Source organism: Ictalurus furcatus, chromosome 29 (assembly GCF_023375685.1).
Source record: "Ictalurus furcatus strain D&B chromosome 29, Billie_1.0, whole genome shotgun sequence".
NCBI classification, from domain to species: domain Eukaryota; kingdom Metazoa; phylum Chordata; class Actinopteri; order Siluriformes; family Ictaluridae; genus Ictalurus; species Ictalurus furcatus.
The window spans coordinates 3,685,938-3,696,121 of record NC_071283.1 but is presented as its reverse complement, the minus strand read 5'-3'; the positions used below and the strand labels follow the sequence as shown (position 1 = coordinate 3,696,121).

Sequence of the window (10,184 nt, the reverse complement as noted above, 5' to 3'; positions counted from 1 at the left end):
TACGAGAGAGAGAGAGAGAGAGAGAGAGAGCGCGGGATACGTACGTGAGCGTCTTCACATATACGACACGTTATTTCATTCTCATGACTGATGCAATCGATCGTTTAACTGAACGCTAATTGTTAAGCAACACCGCGTGACCGTCTAGTCATTTTTGCACCTACGTCTCGTAAACCTGTCTGAAACTCACTGCCAGCTGCCCCTGTCCTGCTTCGTGGGCCGTTTCTCCTCGTCTGTGGCTTGGGCGTTTGGAGTCGGTGGCTTTACCCTGATCCTCTACTAACTGAGCGAGAGAAAGAAAGCAGTCTGGGCTCGACTCCAGACCTCTCTCCGTTTCTCCTTCACTTCCGTATGCTAGCTGAGGCTGATGGGGTTTGAGGCTGAACACGCTTTTGTCTGGCTTGTCTGCTTTTGGGAAAAGGTGCCTGCGGCCACAGTCACATCGTTATCATTATACTCCTGTTTACTTTTCAATTCGCCGTCTTAACAATGTCAGTTAACAGACTGGCTGGAAAACTTCATTCAAATGAGCGGAAAAACTAAACCTAAAAATCAATACGCACACCTGAAACTGCATTAGAAATAGAACCGCCAATAATGAGAAGCCATTATATATAATATATATTTTTTACCTTTGCAGGTCAATCTGCCGCTGTTGTCCTGCCCGCTTGGAATCGGTCTCTTTCTGTTGTTTTGGTATCTTTCCACTGATTGGTTCGGGTGAGGCTGTTGAGGTGGGATCCTGGGAGGGTGTTGCCCTCTTTCTGCCCCGCCCAGCTCCGCTCCCGGGTGTAGTCGTGACCTCTTTCTCTTTATTGGCTGCTGCGGCGGCTGCGTTTTTTGGGGGTCTGCCTCGGCGAGGCTTGTTAGGAGGAGGCTGTGACGCCACAACAGGGTTTGAGGCCACACTGTTCTCGGTCCCATCAGTCGCCGGAGCGTTCCGCTTTCTCCCGCTTGCCTGAGCCGGTGTTGTTGCTTCCTCCTGAGAGAGAGAGAGAGAGAGAGAGAGAGAGAGAGAGAGAGAGAGAGAGAGAGAGAGAGAGGAGATGATGAAAATGCTGTGTTCCAGTGGCTATTACCTTTACTGACTCAGGCCCCGTTTACACTAGTGCGTTCTCGTTTTAAAATAAAAACGATCCTCGTCCACACGGGCGTTTCCGCAGCGTTTCAGAAACCATCTCCGTCTACACTACACAATCTGAAAACGCATGTCACATGACCATTCAGGGCATGCGCATGCAAGTGTAAACAGGAAGTTGGTTGCTAGTCCAAATCGGCGTTCCGCGTAGGGCTTTGATGCGATTTCTCTAACCATAGCTCGCCTCTTGTGCATGTAGGCAGCTGCAGCGTTATAAAATACAGAATTGAACTGCACACTGGCTGCTAAGAATGACAACAAAGCCAGCAAAGCTTGCGGTTCAGTCTCCGTGTTGGTGTGTATACGATCAAGGCGGCATAACGGTCATGTGGTAGGGGCTTGACGAATCAGGGAAGGATACGCGATGATCCAGAAAAACCAATCAGGGCGCGAATGTGGGCGAAGCCACGCCTTTGTTTATAAAAGTCTTCGTTTTGGTCGGTTTACAAGTACGACGATATGTAGGGTAGAACTAGACTAGCGTGTATTTTTCATACCGGAAACGACTATAGTTCATGAACCGTGTTCTGAAGAGCACGACAATGTTAAATCCTCAATTCCGATTGGTCAGGTGGTGGGGATTCATTTTCCGTAACAGGAACTCAGACAGCAAGCACTTGCATGGCCGACATCCTATATCATTTAAGCCTGATAAATAAACGGGGCTGGAGTGAGCCGTGAGCCTGAGATACACGACCGTTCTGTTCGAGTCGTTCAGTATTTGCATCGTCAGCCTATTTTAAGGACGGAAAAAAGAGAAAATACTCCTAACAACAACAACAACGTATGCTTCTGGTGACTCCCGGTTCTTCTGCACGTTCTGAATAAGCTCACCTTCTTTCCACCGTCCTCTTTCACAATCAGCGGATTCTCCTCGTTCTCTCTCGCTCCTGCTTCTGATGCGTTAGAACTCACGTCCCTTAAATCGGGAAGAAATACACAGAAGAAACTTTGTTTTCTCTCCAGCTCAATATATTAAATTCCACGATCGGCTCGATACGTCAGTCGACTACAACACGTTAAATGCGTTACGTTAAACAGTATACGCTTCGGTAGAGCTGAAAATAAACGGCAGTCCCGTACTTGTTTTTAGGAGTTGCCGGAGACACGGGCTGGGAGTTGGTGCTGGCGTTGCTTCCGGTGTTGGAAACCGTGGTTTTAGCATACGGTCTGCGTACTGTCGTGACCATTAACGGCTTGTTCACGGCTCCCAACACTCCGGTCTGCTTTGGCTGTTGCTGTAGATCACAGAAAATCAGTACGTTCATTCACAAAAACGATCAATAATCAAGACGACGTCGTTTCTACTTGCGTTTTTATCTAAGATAAGGCGACTTTAAATTCTTCGATCATTTTATCCACGGATTTAGGGGGTCAAACTTCACATATATTCAGTAGCATGTACATAGCTGCATGTCTACCACAAACGGCAGAGAGAACCTTGTAATTAGAGGCGTATTAACTTCTCGACCTGTTGTACAATAGGTTTAACGGAATTACACACGACCTCTGGAGCTCACCTGAATTTTTCCAGTGAGCAGGACGTTTCTGGCCTCAGCAGAGAGATAGTCCTTATCATTGATGAAGTCCTACAGAGAGAAGGGCAAAAAGTGACACTTCATTCTTTTGTCCCAATTTGGTCATTTACATTTCCCACCCACTACAATACTTTTTTTTCCTCTCTCTTACGCCTACAAGGACAAAGATGATTAAATAATACATCACCATACCAACGATATCTCTGAAAAGTAGGGGTTGGGGGAAGGAAAAATAAATAAATTTATAAAATAAAATATCGATTCAACGAACTACCGCAATTTATTTATTTATTTATTTCAATTTTGAAATAGATTTTTTTTTTTAATTCCAGAATCGACATAATTCCTATTCAATTGCTTTATTTCAGTCTTATCTAACAGACGAGGTGGAGAGAAGTTACTGCCTTCATTCCCTCGGAGGGTGAAATGTATTTGTTGTTATCTACGAGTTATTATACGACGTCGTATCCCTTTCTAGTGGACGCGAGAAGCTCCGGGAGTCTCGCACGTCCCGACACCTGCAAATTATATACACGATATCCCGTAAATCGATTTGTTTTGAGTGCGAGACCAGAATATTTCTGATAGTAGACGGGGCTCTGTGGACACCGAGAGAGCGAATCCTGATTGGTCTCTCTGTCTGCTAATTAGACCTATCAGTTTTCTCTGTAGCCGGGCTTTACTGTCAACCTCTCTCTCTCTCTAGTTCACCCATCAGTTCAGTGTACCACTGTAGTGTCCTGTGGCGACAAAAAAACCCCACTTCCCCACCAGACTACACTAAAGCGTACCCGCTGCTTAATAGGGGTCAAAAATGGTTTTCAATAGCGACCTTTCGATTGCCCGTGGCTAGTTAAATGATTGTAATAGACGTGTTGAGGGGAGTGTAACATATGTCATTTGTTCATTAGCATAGCGAATGTTATTTAAACTAGCTGGCAAGGAGCTACTCTCTTGATGTCCTACGTGATGGAGACAAACTCCCTGTAGACTTGCTTAAATCGTAATATCGAATCTCAATACTTGTAGAATCGCAATACATATCGACTTGGCATCCAAGTATCGTGAGATCATCGAAAAGTATATCGCGTAATCATTTATCGTGATATCGATATATAATCGCCCAGCCCTAGTTTGCAATGCTGTTGAATTATAAAGAAACCATTACCTTATCAGGTGGCGTGAAGAACTTAATGGGCAGCACAGGGTCTTTGGGTGAGTCCAAGTGACAGGAAGTACTCTTATTTGTGATGACAAACAGTGCCACGTCACAAACGATGTACAGTTTCTATTGACAAGAGCGCGAGAGAAAACCCAAAAACAAACAATTTCAAAACAGAATTGTGGCGAATACTTCGTGTGAAACAAAACATTTAGGTGCATAAGAGACAGCAAAACGTTGAAGCGCACTGACCTCGTTGGCCTTTGGATCATCAGGTGCCTGAGCATCTTTTGTCTGTTTGATGTTCTCCACCATCTTCCTTAGGAACGAATGACTGTTATTCTCATTCTTAGTCATCAGCACCTCCAACATGAACCACAAACACCTGAGCGAGAAAGAGAGAGAGACAGAGAGAGGATAAAGTTACAACACATCACCACTCAGTAATTAAGAAGGGGTAGCTAAAGTAGTTCGAGCACAGAAAATCAACCCCACACACACTTCTCTATAATCTCAGTACATGGAAGTGTGTGTGGAACACTCACTCTTTGATGTCTCGGAGCTGTTCAAAGTCCTGTGGTTTCGTGAAGTCCGGGTCATGTGCCAGCAAGTGGATCATATACGGTACCACGTACTCTGGCAAGAGGGACAGGAGCTTCTCTGGAGCAGAAGAGGGAGAACGAGAGGCGTGTTTACTTCTTACCGACGTGTTCAAAAGCAGCTCACGCCTGGTGTTAACGTGCATGAACGGTATGGACAGCGCTAGGTAGGGCCGGACGATACGACAAAAATATCACATCACATCACGATACCCGAGGACTTTTCTACGATATACGATGCGCATCATGATATACAATTTAGCTGTCCCCCCGCAAATTGTAGCTGTAACCCAAACTGTCTGCAAAACAGTACAGTAAAATAAACAAACAAACAAAACGTAACGTTAAACTGTTTGTGATGGTACTTTTCTTTAATACGTAAAGATTTTATTTTATTTTTTTAAAATCACGTCAAATCGACAGCAACCATTCAGTACCATTTAATCTGTAATGAGTGAAAACATACATCACCAAACCAACAATATCGTGTAATCGTTCATCACGATATCAATACATCGCCCAGCCCTAAGGGTAGGTACAGGTGTGAATGGGGTCAAATGAGATCCCATCACTCCACAAACCACATCTGGTGGAAGTTTGGGATGCATGCGGCCACAACACATTTGTAGTGCGAATGCAAATGCATCTCGATGTGTCCTGGACCACCTGATCGACCTAAATACATGATCACTGCAACACTATTTGGAAATTGTGCTGAACGGTAACACTCTACTGCTAGGCCATGGGTAAAGGCGGTGCTAGAACACCGTCTCGTGATGTCATTTCATATCTTGTTCATTTACCAGCTGAGCAAATGTTGAAGGCCCTTATGTTTTGCGCATTCGGAGATGCTTTTCTGCTCACCGCGGTTATAAAGAGTGCTTGTTTGAGTAGTAAACATTAACTGAACCTCCTGACCTGTAGATCTGCATGACTTTATGCATTGTGCTTCTGCCACATGACTGGCTGATTGGATCACTGCATTAAAAGAGCAGGTGTTCCTATTAAAGTGACCAGTGATATATGCTTACCCTGTGCCATGGGATTCTGTTTGATGTATTCCCTACGGACACTGATGTTTTTCAGTAGGCACTGTCTGGCGTGGGCACGGCGCTCTTTAACCGGGTCTTTAGCGCACAGAGCAAACACAGCCATATACTCCAGGGGCAACAGCAACTTCACCAGAGCCATGTGTAGCTTCTGAGCAAATATTTGACGAACTTGGTAGCACTCGTCCTGTGAGAGGGGGGAAAAGAAAAAAAAGTAAAACACGAGATGAACATTTTAAGGTGTGGACATGTATGCATGTTGACACGCGTTGCACGTGTGTATGTTAAACTCACATTAATGACGAGTCCACAGAGCTGGAACTGTTCTGGTGTGATGATGTCATGGTAGCAGGGTTCCTGTGCTAGTTTCAAAATGGCGCTGCCTGCTGCCAGTCTTAGCCGGGACATATCCGACTTGCTGCGTAGACAGAGGCATGGGAAATGTTTTTTTATAATTATAATTAAAAAGAGGTCGAGGCAGTCGCTTACCCCATTTTCTTCCCAATTTGGTAATTCACCAATTCCCACCCACCAGCTATCATGCGACAGCTTCCATAAAGGGACGGTGAAGGCTAACAAGTGCTTCCCCCGAGACATGTGAAGCCAAACACACACATCTCGAATGACAAACTGCGGGCTGCGTAACACGCTATGAGGAAAGCGCTATCTGCCCTCTTCTGCATACAGGAGCTCACAGATGCCCCTGATTGGCTATCATTATAACTGACAGGGTTCAGTTAAAGAGCAGGTGTTCCTATTAAAGGAGTGGGGGGGGGGATTTTTTAGCTCGTGTATCACATTTTCTGAAATCTTTCCTTTCTTTGGTATCACGAAGAATCGGACACTGAAACCGTTAACAGAAAAACATTGGAGTATATTTCATCGAGCCTGCGCAGAGCAGTGACCCCCCCTGAACTTCGCCTACCAGATCTTTTTCTGCTCCGTTAGGTCTCCCTCGCTGACCAGCATGGCAGAGAGCAGTCTCAGGGTGGAGTTCGCCGATTTAGACTGGTTATTCTTCATCCCTAATAACCATCGCACCAGCAGCTTAATGGCTTGAACCTGGAACAGACCGTCAGAACAACGAGCGTTCCAAAGCTTAGAAAACTTTCAAATGATCCGCATCTTTTACGTGCTTTAAATAACGCACCTTTGCCAACACTTCAGGGGAAACTTCATCGTCGGTCGTCCACAGTCTACCATTCTTACTGCCCACAGACTGAAACAAAAGGAGCGAAAGACAAATTAGGCACACCGGTTAGAAACAGGATGAAGGCAACAATGAAAACCTTACACACTCACTCGGTCATTCATCAGCAGATCTTTCACAATGAAGTTGGCTACGATGGACTTCATGGGCGAGGCGAACTGATCCGGAGCCAGCATGGAGATATGACCCAAAGAGACCAGAGGTGTGATCAGCTGCTCCGGGACATCTGCGTTCAGACTACGAGACAACGGCTACAGAGATATGGGGCGGGGTTAACATTAATATGCTAGCAATTAATACATCAGAAAATATGTGCAACATTCAAGACTAGCACACATCCATCCCATCTGGTTTTTTTTTTTTGAGAGAGTTTTAAATCTACCTCAAATATCTGAGCCAGCTGGACTTCTTTGTTGTGGAAGATTGCGTGGATGCAGTGCACCGCCTGTTTGGCTTGGTGTGGGGTCCCTCTCTTGGCTTTCTGGTGAAGTATGGGAATAAGAGTCCTAAAGATAGACAAAGGAGAGATAATATTAAAAATCCAACACTACACACGTGACAGAACAAGACTAATCTTATAAAACCGTAGGTTTTTTTCTTTACTACGAAAAAAAAAAAAAAAAAAAGGGGGTAACACAAAGAGTTAAGTTGTGTCTACAAATGTTTCCGTACGATCTGATCTGCGGCAGCTCGCTCTCGATCTTCTGGCCTGTGTTTCTGAAGATTTGAATGGCCGCCTCTGCCACCTTATCGTCCTCCATTTTGAGACACTGCAGAAGAGACTCGTACGTCTCGGCAGAGTGGAACGACGTGGGGTGGGTGAAAGACAAAACCTGAGAGCGAGAGACAAAACGATGACAAGCATGCGTGTGTAAATTATGACGACTAAAGCGCGTGTACTTCCCAACGCTCGAACTACTCCGAGGCTCAAAAATGGAGCTCGCAAGCGGACAAGCATGTTCACAACAAGTGTGTTCGCTCACCTTGAGTAGTTCCAGTCCAGCACGGATGGCCGTGTCAGGAGTAACTCCCTCATCTTCATCATCAGCAGTGCCTTCAATCGACTTATTTAAAAGCTTCACCAGGGCACTACACGCATAAAACAATAACCATTACTGCAATAGCCAGAGGGAGGTTATGGTACTTGTAGTTAGATCTCGTCACCAGTAGGTGTCTCACGTCCAAAAAAAAACACCCCACAAAACAAAACAACCATTTAATCCATTAGGGCTCTCGAATTCTGTCCGGAGGTGAACTGCACGGAACAATGGGAAGTCTACCCGTTCCTAAAAAACGCCCGATTCAATCGAACACTTAACCGAGACCAGTTAACAGTCAGACTGAGTGTGCTGGGAGAAGAGAAAAAGCTCCAAATATGCAGAACTAAGGGTTCATGAGAGTTCAGAACTGGCGCGTTACGAAACAGCCGAGCACACGTGGCCGATTTAGGAGATACTTATCTTGCTCCTTGACAACGTCTCCTTATTTTCTTTTAACTCTGCTTGCTCACAAAACCCCCGCGCACATTCTAACCCTGTCCTACTGCTAATACTGAAATGGCATTTTGAAAAGCTAGGATGCTGAAACTCTAACTAAATGTGGTTTGCTTTCCACTCCCAGTCTGATAATGAAGAGTCTAGCACATAAATTAATGGGGGGGGGTTAATTGACTAATTAATTAGTTCAGCAACATTCTTCTAATGTAAACAAATATAATGATAATGTGTGAGGCCAAACCAGTTCAACACTTAAGTCGAAACTTAAAGCAGAGCCATGTACTATACACTACATGTGTGTTTATTTGTAATTTTTCTTGCTGTAAACAAAAAAGGGATTAAACGCAGTAATGATTGATATATGAGCAGAACAAGTCAGCACACTGCCACGACCATGAAGGTGTACCTGATTGCCTCGGAGTCGATGTGCACTGGTGCAATTCTCTCCAGCAGAAACTTCACCATCTCCAGGAAGGGGTTTGTCGGCTGCTTGGGGTACGTTAACTTGCGTGTTATCTCTCTCTGTAACGGAGGGGGCGGGGTACTTAACAACTAAACATGACCTCATTTTCACATGCTGACAGGCTCATACGGATTTTTTAAAAATGATCGTTATTATTCATCTTTAGAGGTTTTGAGGAGTAAATATTTATTTAAATTGCAAAACAATTTGTGATTTCTAATCAACGTTCGTTAAATGTTAACAGATGGCCAAATCGTTTCTGAAACTAAGCTAGAACTTTATTTTACGGAGTATGCATTAGAGTACTGCTCGGTAAAACATGACGTTTCTAAATTCGAGTCTTTGTAAGAGACGGTCGTGTCTAGTCGGTCGGGCTCTGATTTGCCGGGACCGGCGTTGTGCTCACCACGCACTGCTCGGCCTGTTTGCAAGAGCAGGTCGGGCTGATGAGCTGCTCCAGCTGCAGACGCAGCTTCTCGTCTTCACCCAAAACCTGATTAAACTTCTTCATGAAGTCCTGAGCTTTCCCTGGGTCGGGCAGATTCTCTGAGAGAGAGAGACAGAGAGAGAGAGAGAGAGAGAGAGAGAGAGAGAGGTTAATGTTAAAGTTCCACTGAGCTCAGGAGACCGTGTCTCTCCCGAACTAAACAACTAAAACGCAAAAAGTTTGGATTAAGATCTAACGACTACACAGCTTTTAATGAGGGTAGATCATCTGCGCTCGTATGATTGGCCCGGGAAGGCAATACTGCAATTATTTTAACGATAAGAATGATGATAAATCCACAAAAAGAAGTCTGCTCAATCATGTGCATTACTTTGTACTTAGTATCAGGGCACTATACTGAATTTCAACAGGCATTTGCAAGCTCTCAGAGCTCTGCCTCGCTACTTCATAAAACAAACAAACAAACAAACAAACAAAGTCAACTACTGCATGCAGATTTATCGAAAACCTCCCAAAGTTCATCGACTTTGTGGCGTGTGCATGTCGGTGTACATACTGGCGATGGTCATGAGCTTTCCAAACATGGCTGTTGTGTTTGCTTCAGACTGTAAAAACAACACAAACCACAGAATAAATAAACGTATATATTTATATCGTTGCTAAACATGCATAATCATGTTTTAAAAAGTTTTGACATCCCAATGACAGTCTGGGACATTTATTATAAAAAAAAAAGAAAAAAAAAAAAGTAACTTTCGCACCGTGGGCAGCTTATGCAGGTCCAGAAGCTCCCTCACGAGTCCTCTCAGCATGTTCTGACACTTCCACATCTCATTCAGAGCTCTATCACACACACACACACACACACACACACACACAGCATCAACACTGCTAAAAAAAAAAATCAGCTGAGAAGTAATATGGGTTTGATCGTCTTGTTTCGGACTCACTTGACTGCATTGGTGTCCAGGCAGGCGTAAAGGTAATATAAGCACTTCATCTTCTCCTCGGTCTCCAAACTGTGAGGAACCATAAACTGCGCAAAGATCTTTTCCACCAGCAACCTCAACACACACACACA

At 44.5% G+C, this 10,184-nt stretch overlaps 1 protein-coding gene across 3 annotated transcripts in view; it reads right to left on the bottom strand.

Annotated features, from left to right (window-relative positions):
- pds5a (PDS5 cohesin associated factor A) overlaps positions 1 to 10,184 on the bottom strand; it is a 29,331-nt gene that overhangs the window by 1,265 nt on the left and 17,882 nt on the right. For 2 of the 3 annotated variants that reach the window (XM_053619007.1, XM_053619006.1), the window contains exons 13-33: positions 10,054 to 10,167; positions 9,865 to 9,946; positions 9,660 to 9,708; positions 9,062 to 9,201; positions 8,599 to 8,714; positions 7,680 to 7,785; positions 7,369 to 7,529; positions 7,079 to 7,202; positions 6,789 to 6,947; positions 6,637 to 6,705; positions 6,412 to 6,548; positions 5,781 to 5,904; positions 5,469 to 5,673; positions 4,384 to 4,498; positions 4,091 to 4,223; positions 3,845 to 3,964; positions 2,659 to 2,727; positions 2,222 to 2,376; positions 1,973 to 2,057; positions 633 to 982; positions 21 to 425 (exon numbers count right to left, since the gene is read on the bottom strand). In XM_053619007.1, coding sequence (XP_053474982.1) covers positions 161 to 425; positions 633 to 982; positions 1,973 to 2,057; positions 2,222 to 2,376; positions 2,659 to 2,727; positions 3,845 to 3,964; positions 4,091 to 4,223; positions 4,384 to 4,498; positions 5,469 to 5,673; positions 5,781 to 5,904; positions 6,412 to 6,548; positions 6,637 to 6,705; positions 6,789 to 6,947; positions 7,079 to 7,202; positions 7,369 to 7,529; positions 7,680 to 7,785; positions 8,599 to 8,714; positions 9,062 to 9,201; positions 9,660 to 9,708; positions 9,865 to 9,946; positions 10,054 to 10,167 — 2,878 coding nt within the window. In that variant the 3' untranslated portion in view covers positions 21 to 160. Of the gene's footprint in view, positions 1 to 20; positions 426 to 632; positions 983 to 1,972; positions 2,058 to 2,221; positions 2,377 to 2,658; positions 2,728 to 3,844; positions 3,965 to 4,090; positions 4,224 to 4,383; positions 4,499 to 5,468; positions 5,674 to 5,780; positions 5,905 to 6,411; positions 6,549 to 6,636; positions 6,706 to 6,788; positions 6,948 to 7,078; positions 7,203 to 7,368; positions 7,530 to 7,679; positions 7,786 to 8,598; positions 8,715 to 9,061; positions 9,202 to 9,659; positions 9,709 to 9,864; positions 9,947 to 10,053; positions 10,168 to 10,184 lie in introns of those variants that run through there. The other variant, XM_053619008.1, reaches the window with a different exon arrangement.